General features: G+C 42.4%; 1 protein-coding gene across 2 annotated transcripts in view; it reads left to right on the forward strand.

The window, feature by feature from the left end:
• The window catches only part of CNTNAP4 (contactin associated protein family member 4), a 1,754,782-nt gene that overhangs the window by 1,660,248 nt on the left and 68,942 nt on the right, over positions 1–25,592 (forward strand). For both annotated transcript variants that reach the window (XM_085632834.1, XM_085632836.1), the window contains exons 19-20: positions 7,845–8,066; positions 21,087–21,220. In XM_085632834.1, coding sequence (XP_085488960.1) covers positions 7,845–8,066; positions 21,087–21,220 — 356 coding nt within the window. The remainder of the gene's footprint in view (positions 1–7,844; positions 8,067–21,086; positions 21,221–25,592) is intronic.

Consider the following 25,592-nt stretch of genomic DNA (forward strand, 5'->3'; position numbering starts at 1 on the left):
GTCTGTGTGTCACAGCACTGAAGTCATCGTGTACATTGCTGCTGGTGGGCTTAAGAATGAAAGCAAGTTCTTTTCAGACAGCAAGTCCTGTAACTCTTCACAAGTGGTGGCTGCCTCAGAACAGGGGTGGTGGGCCGCAAGGGGCGGGGATGGGGACAACAAAAATAAACTTACCTTTGCCTTTGCTGCTGGGCTGCCACACTCCTCTCCTCTGTCCTCTTCATAGTAGCACTGGAAGCACCCAGACTCCCGTGCTCTCCCAGCAAATCACAACGCAGCATGAGCAGCATCGTGATTGGTCTGAGCAGCCTATTTGGCCACTCAGGCAGTGCCTGGGAGCCTGGGCATGTTCTCGACGGGGCTGTGTGACGGGGCTGTGCAACACAGCCCCGTGGAGAACATGTTAAGTGCTCATGACTGTTTGGCCAGCACCAGAAAGTCGACCAAACCGCCATGCGCACTTAGAGGAGTGCAAACCACTCCTCACTCTGCTCTGGCCTCACAGAGCCCAGCCCCGCCCTGGCTCCAAGTTCCGCATAGAACAATAAAATGATAATAACGTCCTATTATTATAATTTTCTCATTCTTTTTTGCACTGCTGAAATAGCAGTGAGTCGACGTTCCTCTGCCTTAGCGGAGGAGCCGCCACTGCCCTTCTCCAACCCTAGAGAAGCATGTTCCGCCGCTGCGGCTTACATCTTCGGCACATTGTCAAAGGCAGCAGAGACCCTCAATCGGTGAATGAAATAGCTCTAAACTTCAAAGAGTCTGCCACTTAGAGTTTCCAGTGTCCACCATTTACTTATGCCATCCCACTGTGCTGTGCACTAAACTTTAAGTGAGGGGGAGGCAGAAAGACACGGCCGCAGAAAGGCTGATGTTAACCCAGCGCTTCCCATTCCACACGCATAAAACAGGAGAAAATGCCGGCAAGATATATGTTCCAGCACACCTCATAAACCATCCAGAAGATATCTCATGAAGTTCTGATCTGCCACGATTTACCATAAAGGGTCTTTTTTCTTCTTTTCTTTAATGGGACCACTTTTTTTTGGTGCCTGGGCTCATATGGTCTGACTTTTTGAGGTGTACTACCTGCCTCAACCAGCACTGTCATTTTAAAATGTGTCACCGTGCCACCTACGATAGGAGCAACACAAACGGAAGGCGCATGATAGGTCAATGAGTTAAGCACTCGCCACTGGCGTGTTTGCATCTCGACTTTGCCAATTCTGCCATTCATCCTTCGGAGGTTGATGCATTGTATACCATAAACTTGGTTAATTGTAATATTTGTAATTTACAATTTGTAAAACTTGGAAAAATAAGGCATTGAGTGTGCCATACTTACTATTACTAATACGCATTGTCTGTCCCAGAGTTGTATCGATATAAGCAGGGGAGTTGTGCTTGAAGTCGTGGAATCTCCTTGGAATCACACACTTTACCGCACAATGCATAATGGATGATACTCTTTTTAAAAATTAAAATTGAAGGCATTCTTGCATTGATTTCCATTGAAGTGAACCTTGCACGATCTTTGCAAATCACAGACCCATTAACATCACATGCACAGGAAATGTGTTCTAATGTGTTAATACTCTGTGGCATTCCATGAAAAAATCACCATTTTCTTTAGGCAAATCTACTCATAAGTAACATCTTTATTAATGGCTGAAAGTACACTTCTGCATTGCTATTTTTTTCCAATCTATAGTGTGCTTTAAGTCATATTGTTTTTCAATTGTTGCTTCTAAATTAATGGTTTGAGAGATACTGAACCAATGAAGTGCATTAACAAGCTTTGACAAAGCCAATAGGCTGAGTTTTAATGTGTAAATGCATGAAATTACAGGTTTGTAAACCACATTTGTAAAATAAAAAGTGCCAGGGCGCAAAGTGTTAGTCGCAAGCCAGCAATTAGCGCCAAGGTTGCGCAGTCTTGATTCCACCTTATGCCTCTTTCTTCCACCACCAGACACTCCATACTCTTTTAGCTCACTGTTGTAGGTTCACTTTCATCCATGTATTCTTCCTTTGCCATTGTTTCTTTTCCTCGTTTGACCCCTTTTGTGCTTTTCTCACTTTTACCGGGGGAGACAGTCTGATGAGGAAAAATAAGTACTGGCTCCTAAAAATGAGTGCTGCACAGAGAAATCATCTGTGCTGAGCGGGGGCTATCTGGAGACTCTGGCCTCTGACCAAACCCTCCTCCCAACCCCCCCATGGATGGACAACCTTTGCAACACTTGACTGGACTGACCTTTCATCAAATCAGTTTGCAGCAGATAGCCCTGACCTCAGGCAGCCTTATTGTTAGAAATGGGGGTCTCTAGTTGGCAGAGGTAAGTACCTTTGTCCAAATAGGGGCCCTTGCTTCTAGTCAGGGCAAGGCGGATACACTCCTAAAATAACCCCTGCTCACCCCCTTGGTAGCTTCCTGCTCACCCCCTTGGTAGCTTGGCACGAGCAGATAGGCTTATCTCAGAGGCAGTGTGTAAAGCATTTGTGAACACATACAGTAGCACAGTGAAAACACTACAAATGGACACCACACCAGTTTAGAAAAATAAGTAATCTTTGTCTAAACCAAAACAAGACCAAACGACAAAAATCCACAATACAGTATTAAAAATAAGGCTTTCAAACAGTAGAAATAGTTCAGTTCAATGCAAGTACCTTGGATGCGTCACGCAAAACAAACAAAATTGCCGCAGGGAAGGTGATGCTTTGGTTCCTTACATGCAAGAACGGTGATGCGTCAGTTCTTTGCTTTGGGGGAGGTGATGCGTTAGTTCCTTACTGCAGCACAGGGGAGGTGATGCGTCAGTTCCTTACCGGAGAGTAGGTGATGCATCGGATTCTATACTGCATGGGGAGGTGATGCATAGTCTTCTTACTGCGTCCCCCAACGATTTGACACTCTGGGTGCCACGATAAGTTGATCCGGTACGATGCGTGGGGATCAGTTTGGTGATCTTGGACTTCGGAGAATGTTGCACTCGAGAGTCGTGATGTGATTTTTCGACCTGCGGCAGGCCCTGCGACGGGTTCTTCGGGGGTGCGTCGGAAACAGGTGCAGATGCGACACGCATCTTCGGTGTTGCGTCGATTTTCCAGCTCCCAGCGACAAACAGTCTCTAGAGGTGCTAAACAGGAGTAGGCACCTCTTTGCAGGTTGGAATTCCCAGCAAGGAAATTCAGGGGAACTGGTGGTGAAGTCTTTGTGTCCCTGAGACTTCAGAACAGGAGGCAAGCTCAGTTTCAAGCCCTTGGAGATCTTACTCAAGATGACAAAGCAAACAGCAAAGTCCATTTCTCCTTTCCTTGGCAGCAAGCAGCCACTGCAGGCCAACCCCAGACAGCAAACAGCACAGGGGTAATATTCCTCCTCAGCTTATCCGGCTCTTATCCTTGGTTTCCCAGAAGTGATCTAAAAGTCTAGGGTCTGGGCCCCTCTTTTTATACACCAAAATCCTTTGTTCTCTGAAGGCAGAGAGTGTCTGTACCCAGCCAAAACCAGTTCTGCGGGGCACTTTGCAAGTGCACAACAACGTTCTTTGTCAGTGTGGGCCCTGGCTTCAGACACACCACAGGGGGCGGATCCATCATTACTGAAGGCAGGCACAGCCCTATTCAGGTGAAGATGCTACTCCTCCCACCACTCCAAATGCAGACCAAGCCTATTCAGCCCAGCCCTGACTCATCAGACTTCTGGAGCCATGGTCCTCCTCCAGCCCCTGTCATCCAAAAGCCAGACATGCAATACACAAACCTAGCAGAGGCACACTGGATGGTTAGGCAAGAAAATACCTACTTTCTAAAAGTGGTATTTTAAGACACAGAATGTAAAAATCATCCTCACTAAAAGATGGGATTTAACATTCTGAGTTCAGGCATACTAAACTTTATTTTCCGATCTTGTTCCTGGGGTCAGCTATGTTTATAAGATGTTATAAACTGGCCCAAGGGAATAGATAGCCTTGCAATAGTGAAAAATGAAATTGGCAGTATTTCACTATCAGGACATGCCACACACATCAAGGCAGGTCCTACCTTTCACATACAATGCACCCTGCCCACAAGGGTGCCTTGGGCCTACCTTGGGGGTGAATAACATGCAGAAAAGGGAAGGTTTGGGGACTGGCAAGTGTGTGCAAGTCGACATGGCAGTCCCAGACTGCACACAGGCTCTGCAATGGCAGGCCTAAGTCACATTTTAACAAGCTGCAAGCCCACCAGCAGCATTTGATGTACATGCCCTGGGCACACATACTGCACTGTACTAGGCTCTGACAAGTAAATCAAGCAGGAGCACTTTTGATTTTTCAGCTTCTATCGAAAGAAACTACTTATGGAGACAGTCCCAAATCCAATAGCCGTGTCCTTAAGATCTTCGGTTTGACAACTGTGCAAAAATACATGATGCTTAAGGTAAATCGTGAGCTTTTCAATTAGTGACATCATTAGTTTGTGTATTTTACAAACAGTTGTCATTGAACCTAAATCTCACCCCTCCGTTGTAGCTATTTATTAAAGATATGCTCTGTTTGTTTATGGTGTCAGCGAGTGCCCCACATCCGAGAAGCAGTATATCGGCACTGTGCTTCTGGTACCCTGAGGTACTCTTTGCAACTGATGCTGTAACTTTGCATTAGTAACCCAGAAGTTTAGTGATAACACAGGCTTCAGTAATACCAGGTGTTGGACTTGGCCTTTTTTGCAGGGTCATCCCTGAACTTTTTGCCTTCCTCCTATCCTTTTTTCTAACATGGTGTTGGTGGTTCTAGGACTCTGGGCCCTTTAGTACTGCTGTCCAGTGTAAAGTGCGTGTGCTCTCTGTGGTAAACATGGTAAGATTGGTCTACACTTGTTTGGCACAAATTATTTACCTGTCAGTCCCTTATAAAGTGGTATCTCCGATACCCAGGGCCAGTAAATTAAATGCTACTGGTGGGCTTGCAGCGCTGATTGCACCACCCACCAAAGTAGCCTTTCAAACCTGTCTCAGGCCTCTGCCATTGCAGGGCCTGTGCATGCAGTGTTACTGCTGCTCCGTGAGGTGGGGCCTACCGAGGCACATTGTCGGTGCCGATCCCCTGGGCTGATGAGAACCAGAGATTCCCCAGCATGTTAAAGAGACCGGAGGAGTCCAGTAGCAGAGCTCCGGTGAGTGGGGCAGCCAGTAAGCATTTTTTTTTTATGTTGTGAGAGGCACCGTGAGAGCCCCGGTGAATAGGGCATGTAAGGCATTGTTGGTGCCAGTGCTAATTTCCCTTTGGTGGCAATATTGCTTTTTTGAGTCCCATAGTGGGACTCAGGATGCACTGCGGTGCATGGGCTATTTTTCAAGCCAGAGGGCCAGTGGAAGGCCCTACAGTTACGCCCTGACATTTTGGACAAAGGGCATTTGAGCCCAGTGAAAGGCCAGTGGGCCTGGGGTCAGGTTTGATACCTGTGTGTGCCAGGAGGGCGCAAGCCCCTAAAGGAAGGTGATGTATGCACCTAGGGATTGTCACTAAGGTGCCCTCCTGATTGTGATTCATGCGTAATGGGTTTATGCTTGTGATGCCTATTGCGTAATGTGTTTATGCTTATGAGGTTTATGCATAATGTGTTTATGTCTAATGTGATGCAGAAATAATGCGGTCATGATACTACTGCTGATGCTAAGTGCAGTATTGTACCAGTTAATTACTGGTTATGTTTTACCTTTGCTACTTGTGCTTTGTAATGGTTCTGACAGTGGCCCGATTGGCCCTGTCATGTATATAATCCCCTGTAAATTACTGGCTGATGCCAGTTGGCACAGTTTCTATGTGTGATTATAATTCTAATGTGTTTTGGATAATACAAAGGCTATTTTTTAATATAACCTTGTGTGGAGTTTCTTTTGTAGCGTGCCTAGTGTGTTGCGCAAACGCTTTACACATTGCCTCTGGGATAAGCCTGACTGCTCGTGCCAAGCTACCACGGGGGTGAGCAGGGGTTATCTTCAGCGTGTAACTCCCTTTCCCTGACTAGAGTGGTGATTTCTGCCTGGCTTAGGTGCAAGCCCTAGCCATCCAGAAATCCAATTTGTAACACCAGGGTATAAAATGAGGTCAACATTACAAGTTTATTCCTTCAAGAATGTAGAGTTGCTAGTGGAATCAGTGTTTCCACTTCGATTTTGTGTGAGGTTTTTCTGCTTTCCCACTCGTTTTCAGGTTTTATTTGGCAAAACATATCAGGGGACGAGAGTGCATAACTAGCGCACATACCGGAATCCCTATTGCCAATAGCTCCAGTACTCACTGAATCAGGATTTCAGTGCCGTGACTCTTGGATGATGGCTGTATATATACTATAATCTATATGTACTTTAGCACTTGCGCAAACGTTGGTGCGTGTTTTCCGGCTTTTTTCATATATATTTTTGCATTTCATATGGATATATGTCTGTGACTAAATTGTTTATGAAAGAATTTGTTTTTGAATATTTAATTTATATGTACAATTATGTTTAACATTTATCAAAAAGGTACAAACAGACAAGTATGATTGTTGATTGAGTCCTTTGCCAATAATGACATTGAAGGTAAAAAATAATAATATTTGTTTCATTTTCTGATATTTTCAGGTGTTTACTAGAGATGTTCACAGGGCCAGCTTTAACGCTGTTGGTGCCTGGTGCAACACTCTTTTTGGGCGCCCCCTCGGATTCCACCACTACCCCCCAACAAAAGTTCCCCTCTCTCATATACATTTAATTTGTTTTAAAGTGCTGCTAAAGGCTGCCTTTACTAATCCACACAGCTATCCACATAAAATACAGATCTGTTCTTTGCAGAAGGCATATTAACCCTCTGCACTTCTTAATGGTGAGTCAAAACTGCCACTAGACAAAACTCAGATCTCTCTCTCTCTAGCAGAAACATTAACCACAAGAGTGAGCTTGAGATTTGTATTGCTGTCTGAAGGGCAAGGAACTCTGCAGCAGGTGCTTTTAAATCATAAGTTATTGCTAAACTCAGCGCCCCTCCTGAGGTCTGTGGCCTGTGCAGCTGCACCAGTAGCACTACCCTAAAGCCAGCCTTGGATGTTCATGTACAATAAACCTGCCCATGTACAATCAATCTGATGTTAGCATCGTTGGAGTTCACATCTTTTTGGAGCTCAGCCGTTTACGATTATTATCTAACATCAGAGGCACAATATCGGTCTTGCCTCCCACTTCTGACTTTTGTGCCTTTGAATGGGCGGTAGGGAACCACAAAATGATCACCCCTCCCAGGATGGGATGTGGGCCTTCACACTCCCACATCTCATAGATTTTCACAGACCTTGGGCTTAGCGTGACGCCCCTGGAGGGTGGGGGTCATTCTCCATACCAAGGGATGAACGACCCCCAGTTGCATCTCTGGGAATAGGGGGTAATACAGTAATAGAACTTGCTTTTGAGGTGCATAACTCAGACTGTTGCGGTTCATACTGCACAAATTTCACATTTTTTTTTACAGAAAGTAATTTTTGCAACGAAAAAAGTTGCAGAGTGAGTGAAGTAATTGTGCACAAGTTGCAATCCCAGGTTGGGCGCAGACTCTCATTTGTGTAAGAATCAGGATTCCAGCAGGAATCAAAATGTGGCTCTGAAAGGTGGCTCAGCTCTTCTTTAATCGGTGCAGTGGGTGAGACCGCCCATCATGCGTTAGTAACACTCTCATTTGAAATGGGTGAGACCACCTATCATGTTAGTAACACTCTCATTTGATTTCATGTTTAAGTTAAGTAAATTTCATTACCTAACTATTGTTGAAAAAGTGTTTTTTTTGTAATTGACATAACAAAACGTTTATTTTCAGAGATTTCTGCATTCTTTGGCGTCGGAGCCTCAATTACCTACAATTTCCAAGAAAACGACCCGTTAAATAAAAATTCCACTTCCCATGCCTCCTCCTTTTATGCAGATGTGATAAGTCGGGAAACAATCACGTTTAACTTCCGGACAACCCAAACCCCAAGCCTACTGCTGTTTGTCAGCTCTTTCTACAAGGAATATCTATCTGTCATCATCGCCAAAAATGGTATGTATTATTGAACAGAAAATAATGCAGGCATTAACTACAGATTGTTAAAAATGTTAACTGAAAATTATGTTTACTGATATCCCTTTGCACATTAAAGAATTCAAGTGTCAGTTGTAGGCACTTAGCACAGATGCCTGTGGGAAGAAACTCAAAACAACAGTAGCAACGAGAGGTGGTGGGTTAGTGTTTTTCTGTAAACAGAGAGGTAGCTGGATATGAAATGGGCCAATTACAATACTTCACTTGACTGATCAAGAGTGTAAATGTATGTCCTAAATAAAGATATATCTTGGTACACAACTGTTTAATGTATGTGAACAGTAAGTGGGTACATTTGTTTCTTCCCTTGGAAGCAGGAGCGTCGCTTAGTCAGTGAGATTCAGGGGTTGTGAATCTCAAACTTCCCAAATAAAAAAGCAGTGGGCCCCAGGATGAATGGGTGAGAAGACCAATGGTCAAGATGGACCGTTCCCGTGAGGAGTAGTTCAGAACTGATTTGGATTAGGTGTGCCTTTAGGGATAATTTAAAATTTGGCGGACAAGTACTCAGATGCAACATTGACTCAAATGCTCTCAAAATCCGCTTGCTTGATTTTGAGGAGGGTGGACCTCGAGCTGTACATCAACAGAGTTAAATTTACTCTGTCGGTGTAAAATGTCTGCAGACGGCTTGATAGAGTAGGTGACGCCTGAAGTAAACCGTTTGACTATCTGCCCCATTTAGAGTGGATTGGTGGGTGATTTTTTCTTTACTGTCCGTCACAGCCAAGTATAAAAAATGACCCCAAACCATGAGTGAGTGTGATGGGGCCGTTCATCAAACTTTTCCTACATTCACATGGCAGCAGTTCCTGATGTCCGTTGGGCTGATGGATAGCTCTAAGTACGGCGGGCATATTAACGGCAGGGTGGCAGATGTATAGCCCTTCAGTGCACTGTTTTGCTTTAACTCCACCTGCCAAACCCTAGTTCAGGCCGTCGGTCTTGAGTGGTACAGTAGGTGATAAGCAGTGGTTTGGAATAATACCACGAGGCATTGCCAGTGGATAGACCATTTGCAAGCATTCGGCCCATCACCTTTTAGGTGTTTGATTGTCAGCAGTATGCCTGCACATGTTTGTGAATCCTGAACAGTAGTAAAATTAGTACTTCTATGGCTGCAGATTGACTACATTTTTGGTTAACTGGTCACTATATAGATTTAAGTCCTGATACAAGTTATAAACAAGATAAAACCTCTTAGTGAAACCAGGATGATGGAGAAAACCAACTCAGATATAGCATATTCAATTCAGGACCCCCAACAACCACGCCAAGAATGGATTCATCTGGGGGGGTGGGTGTTACACCCCAAACAACCCCTCTGAAGCTACTCCCATGCTAGGTAGGAAGGCAGAGTGGAAAGACTGGTGGGAGAATGCAAGCTTAAAATGAGTAAGCAAGCAAGTCCAACCAACTTTGTGTTTGTTTTCTGATTGGGGCCCTGGTGGACATGAATGGCAGAGGGATTGTGCCAATATCCATTACTCCTTAGTGGAGAAAAAGAGTGCTGGTGTACAGACGAATTCTGGAGCCTGTGAGGCAGGCGTTTGCCACGTTATGATCCAAATAAATGTTTCACTTGTCTAGGAGGTAAAAGGTGTTTCTCTATCCCAGTTTCTTCGCCTTGTTTGTATCCCTGCCATTCACCCTTTAAGCCATAATCTTTATTGTTTGACTACTTGATAGTGGGCATTTGCACAATATTGAGATCATAGGGATGCCAGTGCGAATGCTTCCTGTTGCAGGCCAGACAACAACCCTGCCACTCTCTTGCATGCCACCCTCAGCTGCATGAGGCCTATCACCTTGTACCTATCAATGTTGGAAGATTTGGAAACATAGTAGTGGCTAGGTGTTCACCCTGAACTTGTCACTGTTGACCAGTTTGATTGTAGGGAACGATCACTAATTTTAGAGGCTGCTTGTATGCACACAAATCTCTGAGTATGTATCCTTGGCTGTTTGTCTTTAGGGTGCGTTAGAAGTAGAAGCACTTATTTTTATAGTGCTAAAATCGGGAAAAAAAACTAGTGTTTTTGAGGTGGTGATCTATTCAAAATAATTTTCCTAGTAGCTATGAGCTTGAATGTACGTTGACTTTCACGAAAAAAAGAAAAAAACGTACGATTCCAAAGGCTTGAAGGCCCATTGTCTGAATGAAATTCTCTGATTTTGCAATGGTGCCCTAGCTCCCTTTCCATTTGAAACACATTGTATGGTTCTGGAACTGTCTGTAATAATACATTTTATTTTCCAAAAGAAAATATTTTATGTTATGTTTGTGTAATGTATATCTTGTACTTATTAAACTGTTTGCATTCAGACGATGCTGAGCCTTAATGCCTTATGCTAAAACTAAAACAAAGCATGTTTGGAAGCCCAAAGCCTAACTTGATTTTAACGCAAAATAGCAAGCTGCACAGCAAAATAACTGAACAGCAATTGTCATTTCAGCTGGCCAGAGCTCTCGCTAAAAAAAGGGTTTGCTAGAGCATGATAGCATGCATAAAATGTAGGACAGTGTACATTGGTTTTGTCTCAGTGCAAGTCTCTGGAACCTGATAATATGTCAGAAACGTGTCACTTTCAGCAAAAACTTATCTCATGAACAGGTGGCAGGATCTTCTCCCTGAGGAAGCACAAGGCATCCTTGAGGAAGAGATACCCTTCATGAACACAATACTGAGCTCATTATTCTCTCAAAATCCAACTTCCAGTTTCCAGTACTGAGAGCGAGGTTAGGCTTTGCAAAAATGTGCAAATGTATAACCTTGAGTAGCATAGCTTCTGGTCCTACTAGAACCACAAAATGTAGCAGGCAAATTGGAGGTTAATGGATACTTCAAACCAATAGCTAACAGCATCTATTATTGTTTATAAACTATATTATTGCACTATTTGTCATGAGTATATAAAATAATAATACTAGATTATACAGGAATATATTATTTTGTTTTCACAACCCCCTCTTTTTTTTTTAAATAAAAAGGAAGCGTTCCATACAACTCAATAAAAAAGAGCCCCCTCACTTCTTTTTTTACATGTTCTTTGTCACTATCCCCTTCATCCTTTGGGACTACAAGAATGAAATTATTGGCAGTACTTTTATTTTTGCAAGAACATTAGATGATGTATCTTATTGCTATGCATATACTACCATAATTAAAACAATTGCAATAATTGATTCGCATATTTTCATTCTCCTTGGTCAAAAGACTTCCCCTAGCCACATCCAGATACTACTTCGGCTTAGATGTTTTCCACTCTGTACCTCATGTAGCTTTTTGATGTTTTCCTGGATGTCATGTATACTAATAGAATTACTGGATGAGCACAACATTGAGGGGCATATAATCAACAGACTGCGATAATTATCGTAAAGCGCTCTTAGCGCGTTTTGTATTATTGCCGGCTATCGCTGGATTACATCGCCTTGTTAGCGGCATATTAGCAACGCTTTGCTCAGAGGCGATGTAAAATCCAGTGATAGCGGTGAAAAACACCAATAGCGCGAGAAATCCAGCGCTATTTTACCCTGCGCTAATGTAAAGCTTGCTAATAGTCAAGTTTGGACTTAACCTAGCAATCCACCTCCCATTGATAGCTGGCTAAGTCAGGTTTTAATCAGGTGTTAAATACCAGCGATAATTGCTGACATACAAAGCGACAATAAAACGGCTGCTATCTCAAGGAAACAAGCGTTAACGCATGTTAGCGAGTCCTTGTTGATAGTGCGATAGGAAAATCGCCGCTTTTCCGTGATATGTGCCGGAAAAGCAGCAAAACTTCTCTTGATAATATGCCCCTCTGTACTTTCAGAAATTGGGTTGTTGTTTGACTGGGGTTTGAGCCCTGGCCAAGCAACAACCACAAGCCTAGCCAGGGTGAGCCACAAGCCAACCCTAAATTAACCTGTGCTCAACTCCTGGTTTCTTGACACAGAGCAGTCAGGCATAACTTAAAGGCAAAATGTAAAGTTTTTGTGCAACACTTCAGATAGTAAAACAGTACAAACACAACACAAAAAGGATCCCACACCAAGTTAGAAAAATAGAACGAAATTTAATAGACGAAACTAGATCAAAATGGCAAAAATCCAATCAGTAGAACCAAAGATATGAATCTTTATAGAATTTAGTCAAAATAGTGACAAAAGGCACAAAGCACCAACTCAGGCTATCTGGTCGATTGGGACCTGGCGAAAGTCACACTTTAAGGCCCACCGTGATTGAACCCAGGTCGGATACAGTCAGCAGGTTAGGCCTGCTGAAATTCACCTTCTCAATTTCATGCCTGGAGTCTTGTTCACATTTTTGAAGGCAGCAAGGAGCAGTTATAGTGTCGCTGGAGGCTGTCAGTGAAACACAAAGAGTGGGGTGGTGTTGTGGGTTAGCGTTGCTCGAGCCGTATGTTGTTGGACCCCGCAAGCGGTTAATGCTGCTGTGTGAAAAGTCTGGCTGACGGACCTTTGGACTGATTTGCGGTGCAAGTGGCGTGGTCTTGGTGCACACAGGCCAGTGTGCGATCGCGAAGAGCCCAGAAGCTTGATTTGAGCACATATGAGCCACACCAAGGGTCCAGGACTTGAGGGACAGCACTTAAGGGTCAAGAACTCGCTGCAGCTGGGTCTGGGGAATGGTGCAGGGTGTTAGGGAACCTTTTGTGTCCCTAAGGCTCAGATCAAGAGCCCAGTAGACTAGCCCTTGGAGTTAAACTGGGGTCCTGGGTTCAAGATGAAGCTGACGGGCCAGTTCTTCCCCCGGCAGTAGGGCAGCAGGTCAGCACAGCAGGGCAGCAGTTCCATCAGGCAGCAGTCCAACAGAGTGGCATTTATTTCAGCAACACACCAGGCAGAGAATCCACAGGCCCAGAAGTGTACTGAAGAGTTGATGTCTAAGGTCCAGTATTTATACACTGTTGTACCTTTGAAGTGGGTAAAAGCTTCTTGGAGCATGCCTGTCTTTGAAGTGCATAGAGTCTTCATAGCCCTGGCTCCAGACTAACTACAGCGGGTATGTATCCCTTTGTGTGGAGATAATACACAGCCTATTCAGGTGTAAGTGGGGATGGGCACAACTCCTCCTACCCATCCTGCCAGCGATAGCCCATTCAGCTCCCCATTGTTTGTGGATCTTAATGAGGAATAAAGCTTACACAAGGAGATGATGGACGGAGCGCTGAAATGTTTCAGACACTCACCCCAGTAACAGATCTGGGTTGAATCCATTATCATTCTTTCGCTCACTACGCCACCCTAGATCAGACACAGCTATATGCAAATCAGTCTTGACCCTGTGCCTCATGGGAACAGTCCAGCCCAAACTGTCAAGCCATGTCTTCCCTGGAACAGAAACAAGCATCCTGGGACCGGTTTTGGGCTAACAACACTCATCAGCCAGGCTAGCTTGAATCCAGTGGCAAAATGAGTTAGGGACCCATGTCTGGGTATACCCTGCCAACTTAGGGCGAACAAAGCAAACACAAGGTGATGATGGAAGGAGCGCTGAACTTTTTCAGACACTCACTTCCAGTCACAGATCTGGGTTGAATCCATCATCATTCTTTAGCTCACTTCGCCACCCCAGTTCAGACAGCTATATGCAAATCAGTCTTGACCCTGTGCCTCATGGGAACAATCCAGCCCGAACTGCAAAGCCATGTCTCCCCTGGACCGGAAACTAATATTCTGGGAATGGTTTCAGGCTAACAGCCCTCATCAGCCAGGCTAGCTCGAATCCAGTGGCAAAGTGAGCAAGGGACCCACATCTGGGCATACCCTGCCAACTTATGGTTTATGAAGCAAACACAAGGAGATGATAGACGGAGCGCTGAAACTTTTTAGATACTCATCCCCAGTCACAGATCTGGGTTTACTCCATCATCGTTCTTTAGCTCACTTTGCCACCCAGTTCAGACACAGCTATCATCTGTTCTTTTAGCTTTTAGAAAGTTTTTCTTGTCCCAACCATTTTTGCCTTCTGCCAGTGTCCTGGGTCACATGTCTGTGAATGGCTCTGCTGTTGATGTTTGTGTATTGCATACAGACAGTAACACAAAGGGAACTATGCCTGGGCAGTATGGGCTACACTGCGGGATCGCTGGGAGGAAGCTGTGCCCTGCCCCACTTACACTTCAAAGGGCTTGCCTCCAGCACACTCAATGGAACCTGGCACTAACCTTATGTCACTGCACGCTTTGTGGAGCCTTGACAAGGGAAGGGAAGAACTTGACAGAACCAGATGTGGGAAGGGTATCATCCCAAATAGATAGGAAATGCCACCAGGTATTAGTAATGGACCCTCAGAACAACTCTTCAGTACACTCCTGGAACCTTGAAAATTACAGAAGAAGGGCAACACTGCTACTAGAGGACTCCCCTGCACTTAACAGAAGAAGGTCCTGCTGCTTGTGAACTGCTTTAATCGCTGAGAAGGAACACTTGGCCTGCTCCCTTCATCCCGGACTAAACTCGGTAACTCCAATCAATTGAACTCCTCCAGTGAAGAGCAGTGAAATGCTAAAATTTGGTCTGCTTATGACCACTAATGGGCCCATTTGTGTCGAGACTCTGTTGCCCGGTAAGACCTCTAACACTAAGGTCTGATGAACCCGGTTCTTCACGCTACAATGACCACTACCAATGACCAGCAACACAAGATCTGCCATTTGCACTACAGTGGCAACTGCCAATGTAAGGTCCAGCCACAAATATCTGACCGGCTCTTCATTCTACAGTGATGACAGCCTGCACCACCCGGTCTGCTCATCGCACTACAGCAACAACCATCCGTGATACTCTCCCTACTCCTCCCGGCTTCCTCCACTGCAAATGGAACTCTTCACACTGTACTTGGAGAAGGTAACTTTTTCAGCAGGATTAACAGGGTTCCTGTATCCGGCCCATGCTCCCATACGATAGGCCTGAAATTGCCACTTTCACCTTGTCTATCATGACCGGATGACCATGAGTGGTACTTTGTTCTTTTAGGTGCTATATCTCCCTAAATCTTTGAAATGTAATATCTCTGGTTCTACTGATTGAATTTTTGTAATTCTGGTATCATTATATTTATTACACTGTACACCATAGTTCTAAATTGCTTTGGGAGTTTTCTTGTGTTGTGTTTTTACTTTATTATTGTTTATGTGCTGCATACATACTTTACACATTGCCTCTAAGGTAAGCTGGCTGCTTTTGTTTGAAGCAACCAGGGGGTTAAGCACAGGTTATTAACTGACTTTTATGGTTCACCCTGACAAGGATTTAGGTTGTTGCCTGAATGGGGCTTCCACCCCTCTCAACCAATAACCCAGTTTCTTAAAATGTTTTTTACATTGATGCTTAATTCACAACTGGTTTTCATTTTCAGAGGCTTGTTTCTGCAATTGAGATATGACTTTTAAATTTGGTATAGGAAATAAATCAGTATTCGTAAAATTCATGCAACAACAGCAGTCTTTGACACTGCAATATTTTGGGAGCTGATTAAGCTACGGTATTGCCCTTTGAAACTTCTTTGTGAGGGTGCCAGTGTGCAGCACACTACACCACTGCCACCTTTTCTGCTCATTTCAAAGCATTTAAAAGATTTTGGGGATAGTTCCCATTTTGTAATGGAGGTTCCGGCTCAGATTAGGAAACACCATGGTATCTACAGTCGCCCAAATTCATGTGTTACTCCAAATGATTAGTATGTGTCAATTTATAAAGTAACAATCTTTTCTTTGAATAGGATGTAAGCTTGGTGACAGCCATCAGTTCTGCAACTTGAGCAAATTTCAAAATTGGCAGATGACAGCTCTTCACAGTTTGATACACAACACATACAGCATAACCAGCAACTAGGATTCTTTCATTGTTTCTGAGGCATGATCCATTCACAAAATATGCCAACTCACATTCAATAACTAGCACATCAATCAGATCAACACAGGACTTGGTAGCAAGGACAGTAGCAAGGACACAATTGTGAAGATCTCTCTCCTCACTGCTGGGCATTATAGAAGTTTGGTTCAAAGTGGGACAACAAATCAGAGTAATATAGGAAGCAGACAATAAAAGTACTTCGTATTGAGTCATTCAGGCTGTGGAGAGGTGGTGGGTTTCCATGATGAGGAGGAGAGGAACCAGTGAATGGGGCACACAAACAGTTAAAGGGGAACTCACCATAATATTTTCAGCTGCTATTGCAGAATTTCCCCTGTTGCCTGATACTGGAAACATGGTGGCAGACAGCCGCAACTGGGCTCAGAGTTCAAGGGTAAAAATCGGTGGGCTTTTCTTCGTGACTCTGTACCCACATGTCAAATCCCTTACTTTCATGACAATAAAAAGGAGGATGCTTCGCATAATCAAGGAGTCCTAAAGCAGGTGCAGTAGTCAACACTTGGTTAATTTTTACAAATGCATTTTTTGCTAAACAAGACCGCAGCAAGGGTTAACTGGTGTCTTTTTTAACATACTCTTGCAAAGGCTTCACCATTTTGGTGTAGCCAAGAATCCACTATCCCAAGTGCCTAGCTATTTCCAAAAAGCTACATACCTGAGAGACATTTAAAGGGTGTGCAACTTATGAATGGCTTTAACTCATTCAAAGGGTAGGTGGCAGTTGCCAGCAGAAATTTCCTTCACAAGATATCTTACTCGGAATAGGCCAAACTGCAATTTTCTTTTTGAAGCCTTGTGCCCCTTATTAGCCAGTATGGTGATGAGATAGACTGAGTCTTCCTGGCATTGATGTAGAGTAACAGATGGCAACAATACATCATCTACATATTGGATTAAAATAGAACCTCAGGGTGGGGAAACCACAGTATCCACATCTTTGCTTGAGGGAGTCAGGTCCAAAAAGCTGAGACCCTTGGAATGTCAACGAGAATAGATACTGGTTTCCTAATGTATCCTGATTGATTGCTAATTAGAACAAAGGTCAATCAGGCTGGTGGTGTGGTTGCATACCACAGAGAAGCTAGGGTAAACACATTTAAAAATGCCCATATTTCTTTCGAGGAAAGTGGCTAGCACCCATGCAAATAAGGCAAGTGGTATGTTTACCATCAATGATACAATTCACATAAGGGACCTTCTGCTGTCATCAGATTAGGCTATACATCACACAATCTAAACCCCTTGGACTGTCCTAAAATTCACATGGAGGATTTTGGGTAACTTGATGATAACCAGACTGGTGGGGATGACCCAGCAAGTTAGATGCAGTATTGGGACAGTCTGGTACCCAATGCCCCAGCTGTCCACCAGTGAAACAAGAACCTCCTTCTTCGTAAGCCTCTCAGCAACCCTTTTTGTTCTCTCCCTCAATTCTTCCACCTTCTCTCCTCCCCTTCCATCCTCCCTTTGAAGGCGTTTACTGCCCTCTGCATATTTTGCAGTTTGAAGGACACTAATTTTGATTCAGAATTTTCTTTCTTTTTCACTTCAGAGACCACACAGTATTTAGTGACTCTCCCCCATTCAGCTAACTTCTTAGTCTACCATCCAAAACAAAATGTTATTATCTGACTCTTGACATTTGTTAATATTACCTGTACAAATCCAGCACCTACAGCTTCCTAAGTCTTTGCCGTCAGACGGACTATGCCTGAATTTGCAACCATCCTTTATTCTGCCAAAATAGTTAGCTGGTGCCTCACCATTAATTCATTGCAATTCAAGATCTTAGTACACTCACTTCTCACTGGGCACACATTCACAATCAAATGCAGCAATGCATCCTTTTCCTATAATTAGTTCTCCATCATTTCCTGGGGCTGCACTTGGCTATAGTACTTTCTCTACCAATCTTTCACTCACCTCTCTTGACACCGCCAATCCTAATGACTGATATTTGTCCAACAAGTTTGGTCTGCTTACCTCAGGCATACCAACAATTCTTCACAGAACTGACTGGGATTTTCCAAATACTGAAGAATTGCTTTTTGATGCTCATTAAATCAGATCGTGTCCATAGGATATGGACCATAATTCTACCCCCTGGCCATCGGGTAGTCCCTCTAGGGGAGATGAGGAAGGGCCCTCAATGGTGCCTTCATTTGGATGAGGACCTGGAGAATGCCTTCTAGAAAGATGTTCTGTAGTCTGTCACAGGATTCTTAGAGTGCTAGTGGGACTTCATTCTTGTTGGTCTCTAAGTCACAGGATGGAACTTGCTGGCACTCTGTATTGATTCAAAGTAGTTTGATCAGCCTCTGACCTGGTCTCCCCGCTGACAGCTTATTGCATTGCAGCACACACTTGCACATTACGTTCTTGTTCTCTGGCCATCACAGGCCCCACATTTGGTATTCCAATTTTCCTGGGTATCTCTCATACTCTGGACTTGGGATTCATGTTTAAGTTTGTGTGCCTCTTCCTAGCATTGTATGGAAAAAGTAAGTATACAATAAAGTGATGGATAGAATTCTTGAATTATGCTTAGTCACTGGCAATTACTCGGGCCGCATCCCAATCCATTATTATGGGCTCAGCTATAGGCAAATCAGTGCCAAGCTAGGTCCTGGGTTCTTTGTGTTACGGTTCAAGGAGGACCTGCTTGGCAATACGGGCTGGCCTGTCTTGATTTGGGCAGAGTCAAGACTGATTTGTATACAGCTGGGTCCCAACTGAGGTGACATGGAGTGCCAAAATAATGTAGTAATCGAGTAATTACCCGTGACTCGGACTATCCATTAATCAATTTTTTATATAGTTCATTGTATAGAAAGATGCCATTGTTCAGCATCTGCCTTGTTTTCATGATATTTGAGGGTTTCTTTTCATTAAATTAGCAAATCTTTCTTTCAAGTGTACCATGTTTATGAAAGGATTTTTTCTTATCCTCATTAATTAATCTCACTCACTCTCATAAACATTTGTAAGTGTGTTTACTATATTGCTGGTACATAGTATGGGCAGGAGTCCCTCCTGGTGGGGGCCAAGTTTTAGATTTTCCAGCCCCATCACCATTTCTTGTAGTTCGCTCACATATAAGTTACAAGAAAGGGTATCAGGCTTTGCATCCACATCTCATTCCATAGAAGGGGGGAAAGAAGGAAACAGAAAACCTAGATTGGGTTGTCTTCAATCATATTTCTTATAACTGATCTTGTACAGGGAAGGTAGGGGGAGTACTGCACTCACATCTCAAAAAATCTCCTTGTGTTTCATTCAGTCAACACAGGCTCATGAAGAGGTTCAGGTGGGGACATCAAAGGGGCTCTTACTCTCACCTGATGATGCTTGAAGGGTCTGTGCTTCGGTCCTGGACAGCCTGCCTATCTTTCCTGTTACCACACTAGATCTGGAGCCCGCTTGCACTATACAATGGTGTCACACTTATCCTCATTTACCAATCACTGGACTCCTCCCAGTCCTACCTGCATAACCACTTTCTTTTTTATGTTCTCCATTGGCTCTTACCTGAACAACATTTGTGCACACCCTTTTCAACAATACACTAACCCCTAAATATTATATAAGCAAACAGTAAACTCAGTTAGATTTTATCTAAAGTTTTGGTTCACTTCACAGTTATACTTTTAGCCCAATTCCTGGATGGATTCTCACCCAATTTGTGTAGAGAAACACTTCCCTCACCTCTGGCATCTGAGGTCATCACATTGCGATCAGCCCAGCACATATTGCCTTCTTTATATTGAGATGGTTACCCGTCAATACACCATCCATTTAAAAATAAAATACAAAACACTGGGAATCCCAAAGTCTCATTTGCATTTAATGCAAAATAGCAAGCAGCACAGCAAAAGATAATTAAGACAATTGTCATTTCACGTGACCAAAACTCTCACTAGAAAAGAGATCAGTTGGAGCACAATGCTAAATTGTATAAAATGCAGTACATTTACATAGATTTTCTATAGAACCTAATCACGTGTCAGAAACTTGTTACTTTTGGTAAGAAAATATCCAAGGAGTAGGTGGCAGGATCTCTTCCCAGAGGAATCACACGACGTCTTTGAGGAGAAGATATAATTCATGAAATCTCTACTGAGCTCACTTATCTCCCAAAATCCTACTTTCAGTTGTCACGACTGAAAGCGAGGTTATGCCTTGCAAAAATATGCAAAAGCCCAACTTTTGGTCACATGCCATCTGGGCCTACTAGAGCAATGACATTTATGAAGCACTTTTGAGGCTAATGTAAACTACAGTCCAACAAGAAACAAAATCCATATTTGTTTTTAAAATATATTGCTGCACTTTTTATGGTACATATATAACACAATAATACTGTAATACATGTTTCAATATATGGTTACGTTTTCATACTGGTTTATTAAGACTCAATAATACCAGAAGTCTACCTTCTATCAACCATTTACAAAAATAGGTATGGAATTTGCCACAGTCAAAAGAATGCAATCCTATCTAGAACTGTCACTGGAACGCAGCGTAAAGAGTGTAATTATGTTGGTAATTCTTAAGGGGCCCTTTATAAGTGACACAAGTCGGGCATGGACAGCCTTTTATGCATTAGACCATTCCTTTGCCTTCTGTATGAATGGCATTCAATATATTAATCATGTGTTTTTTTATTTGACACGCCAAGAGATTGCACAACATAAACTGTTTGCAACTTTTATTAATTAAATTGAACATTAAATTCTCAAGTGCGCTGTTAACGTTCATGCCAGCTCTGAAAATAAACACATTTGTTATTTTATTTTTTAATTCTGTACCTGCCTTGACTTTGTATTTGTTTTCTTGTCAAATCAGATATATGTTGTCTTATGAGACTGTATTGACCTCACCTAAGTTCTAAATCAATAAAGATTTAATACCTTTGATACCTTAAATGTTTTGTAATTTTCAAAGATTGAAAAATGAACAAAAATCCTAATGTCTTATGGATTTATGCATTATACATTTCAAAAGATACAAAATACAGAATAAAAATCTTGACTACTTTTTGTTTGTTAATTCCTATATCTGATTCTTCCTTTACTTAATCTGTTTAGGAAGTTTACAGATACGGTACAAGTTAGACAGCCGTCTGGATCCAGATGTCTTCAGCATCAATGTAAAAAATATGGCTGATGGAAACCTTCACCGTGTAAAAATGACCAGAGAGGAAGATATACTCTTTGTTGAGGTAAAGTTGTAGATTCAGAAAAATGTAATCCTTATTTAAGATTGTTGTAAAGTGATGCACTTGAAACCTACACAATGACTAATATCAAAAACAAGAGAAGACATGTTAGTAGAATTGCTGAAGACCCTAACTTGGCACTCACCTTGAATGATTTCACTTTGGCTAGGCATCAAACCTTTAGACCTCACCATTAGAAGCCTACGTCAGTGGTCTAATCCAGACAATATGTTATTGGACAGGAATGGATTGGGCTCTTGCTTGGGTAGGAGTACATTTCATAAATAGAAGAAAGGTGTGGATTCATGTCTGTTTGGCTCTAGGAATCCAGTGTACTGAACCGTGTGGGGGGGGAATCAATGTGAATAAAAGGGTTTATCATCTCTCTCCAACTCAAACAGGGCTGATCCCTGCTCAGTGAAACATATGCGCTTCTTTCTATGTATGTAACAGGTCTTTGCCTTTGTATATGACAAGATCAGGAGCTATTATGCATCACATAAATTATAATCACAATAACTATTTTAAGTTCAGTCAATAATGAGAGTTAGGTGTAAGTCTTAAGGGTTTTATTTTCATTAAGAATTTAGTTAATTCTCTTCATTCAGTTAGTTCGATTATCAGTTAATTAGCAGAATTGCTACTACCAATATGGTTAGAATAAATCAAAATTAACAATGCATCAGGTACGTTCCATAAAGGAAAGAATTCCTATTCTAAGAAATGGACGAAAGTGGTGTTAGCATGAATCCATAAAGAGTTTAAATTCAAGAGAAAAGAATTAAATAGAGCATGCAGCTCAAATTCAATCTATCAATATCCGCAGAACCTCCCATGAAGAGAGGGTCATGAAACTCAGTAAAGTCTTAAGCAATAAAGCAAAATAATCATGCAGTACCAAACTGAAATCAGCAACAATTTCAGAAAAGATGGCAAATCAGAGTTCAGCCTACAGCAGTGGATCCCAAACTGGGGTCCGTGGACCCCCAGGGGTCCGTGACACATTCCTAGGGGGTCCCCAGGCAGCAGTTTTAAAAGCACTGCAAAGTTCCTTGAATAATCAGCAGCTTTTGAGTAGCAATAAAAGTGTCAAGATAACTCCGGTGATTAATGTACCTGCTGTAGAGAGATGGAGGTTTTGTCCAGTGGCAGCTTTGACTCCTCTTAGGAAGCGCTGGTGGTTAATATGCTTGCTACAAAGAATGTCTACCATGCATTTTTTTTTTTAAAAAACAGTATTTTGTTTTGTGCATAGCTCAGTGGGTTCCTGCTTTTGCCACAGAGATTCTTTTGTTGTTGTGCAGTTCACAAGTTCCAATCGTAGTCTAGCACAGTGAGCTATGAACTGCCATCAAAGAGCTGCATGCAAACTCCACAGTACAAGTTAGTAAGTTATGCTTTTTTTTCCCCAGTCTTTCATTATCGCGATGCTGCTAAAAAGGTTTGTTTGGGTAGAAATAAATCCTTATTATTAAAGTCAATGCTAATCCCTGTGTTATATTCTGAATCCTGAGTTTCTGCTTCTCCAGACCAAGCACTCTTAAAAAATGCCTACCAGTATGGATGACATGTGAATCCTACACCTTGTAGTCAGTCCCCTTTGCCTTATGTAACTTTTTCCATTCACTGATTTACACACATATGATTCATGATCTCTCTTCGTGTGTGATATAAAGTGCTATTACACCCTACAGTGGTATGAGAGGTGCTATGAAATGCATGTGACAGTGGGGCTATGGCGAGATGAGAGGCACTGTTGGAGGGTAGTAGTGAGGGAATCATTGAAGATTGTAAGTCATTGAAGATTGACAAAAGATTGTTGTATCCTGGTGCATAGTAAGGTCATTGTTTACTGTACTTTAAAAGCTAATACAATTTAATATATAATGACAAATGTGTTGTAAAATGCACCATTTTCCCCCAAATTTTCTTGGGGGAGAGCTCCCAAAGCCCCCTTTGTAGTGGTCAGGCTCACTCGCTGCACTTGTGCACAGTACGGGAACTGGTCTGACAACATTTGCCAGAGCAGCTTTAGGTTTCCAGTCCAGCCTTGGCAGTAGCAGGAGCCTCAGGCGGCGAAATAAAACCAAACAATGAAAAGTTAGTCGCAAGATACAGCACCAACCTTCCCATTAGGATTTTTCAATTTTTGCAAATATTTTTTATATAAAAATCGAAAATCTTTAGTAATTCAAGTGAGTCTTTGTTTGATGTGCACACGTGTGTTTTTTTTTTCCTTCGAATTAGTTTTGTTTGAGATTTAAATCATACAAATTGGTTGGGAGTCCCCGGATTCCAGTAGTGACTCAATGGGGGTCCTCAGGAGTGAAAAGTTTGGGAACAACTGGCCTACAGCATTAAGCTGTTAGTACCCAGCGTAAGGGAAATGGGAAGCATATGGAGCAAGGGTCTGGAAAAAGGAATTAACCTGCTCTAGAAAGACTTAATAATATAAACAGTCGAGAGAAATGTTGCAGTGTTCGTTGTATCTTCTTCTCCTCTGGTCCAATTACCTTTCACTATTCTTCATGGAACAGACTCTCCTCTCCCTTTCTCACATTAGATGCAATGGACTACAGAAAGTTATCATGAAATGTGAAAAATTATTACAATTGTAGATACGTATGAGGCTTTTCAATTTACAAACCTCCTTTTCTCGCGAGCATGACTACATTCTTAACCTTCTAATAAAATAAATTGAATGTTAACTTAGCAATAGACTATGTCAAATAGAAACATCAGTGGCAATGAAATGTTATTCAGCACCACATCCTTTCTTTATAAAATGAGGAAAATATGTTAAGAAGGGTCATCATTTCTGTTCATGCATTGTATTTTGTGTGAACTATTTTATCGAAGGATAAAGCTTTCTAGCAAACATTTTAAAAACATTAATCAGAAACATTCTGCAGTGTTATGTGAAGCTTTATTTAAAACATGTCAGGGTTAGGTCAACTTCAAACATTTTATGCACATCTTAGCAAATTTGGTTAAGCCACTAGTAAAATAAAGATGCTTTTGACATTTTGAGGCCTAGTACTAATGGTTAATAGGAATATAAACATACTGCATTTTGAACATTTAACATTTTTTATCAGTTCAATATAAAGTGTACGTTAGCGTCTCATATGTAACTTTAACTATTTTATTTTTGCTTGATAATAAAACTCTCTTCCAGTTTCGAGGGAAGAATGATTGAGTGAATAGGTGAGTGCAGTGCTAATCAGTATGGTGTATTTTATCTTTCGGGGATAGGACACAACTTGTAGACACCTGCTTCTTTGTCTGTTGAACTGCTAAAGGAAAGTGAGGAAGTGAGGGAACTCTGAGCATTGTAGTGTTGAGCAGTGCAGTATGTTTGTGAGTTAGGACAGTTGCTGGGTGCACACCACTGCCTATTTGGCTATAGGATACCAAGGACTGTATGGGAGCGTTATTAGGTGAGTGAGAAAGTGCAACGACCTTGAGCTAATTGGCTATTACTCACCAATTTGCTTGCTTTCTCATCATTGGCAACATTCCTATAAAACAGGAGGTACCAACACCCAGACTAAATAGAAAAAAATGTTGTAGGTGTATATCTGTGAATCCCTATCAGTTATGTAGCACATATCAGAGACTCTCAAGGTCTTCATGGGGGGAAGCAAAAAAAATGTCTTGTATGCGTGGCATTTAGCATAAATCTCTATTTTCATACCCACACTCTTGATTAAAAACAACCAACCATGTTTAGACTATTTTAATGTGAACTGCAGATATCCTTCACTGCCAACCAATGAATTACTTGCAATTTCATCAGGGTATGAGGACCAGTGATCATCCATATATGGACTGGGCCAGTATTTCAAAAAGAGATAAAAAGGTGGACAGATATAAATAAATTATACATGTGAATCAAACCCAAAGGGAGTCACCCAAATCCCCACAAAGTCCAAACATCATGAGGATATTTACCATGTGGCCTCTGGGTAAACACCTACCAGTAGGCCACAGGAAGAATGTGCTCTGAAAAATAAAGTGGCTGCCTGGAAGGAAACAACATATATGCTTTCCTATTTTTTATGCTTCAGTTTGACAGCAAAGGCCCGGTTACTCATTCTGGACCATCAGGTTTGCAGACAGTACATCAGAAAAACTATCCATTGTCCACAACACCCAACGAACACTCAACTCTTGTAATGTGCTAACCGGAAATCATGGCATACGTCTTGCCAGTACCTTGTACATCATTCACCAACATTGTCAGCCCCCAAGTTTCCCTTTCATTACTTCTGCACATTTGCTGTGGTTCACACAACCACTCCACACTCAGGTGTGAGCTGGCCACCATTAAAATGTGCTCCTTGCCAATGCTTCTATTGCGCCATGCACATAG

This window comes from Triturus cristatus, chromosome 2_1, assembly GCF_964204655.1.
Source record: "Triturus cristatus chromosome 2_1, aTriCri1.1, whole genome shotgun sequence".
Taxonomy (NCBI): Eukaryota; Metazoa; Chordata; class Amphibia; order Caudata; family Salamandridae; genus Triturus; species Triturus cristatus.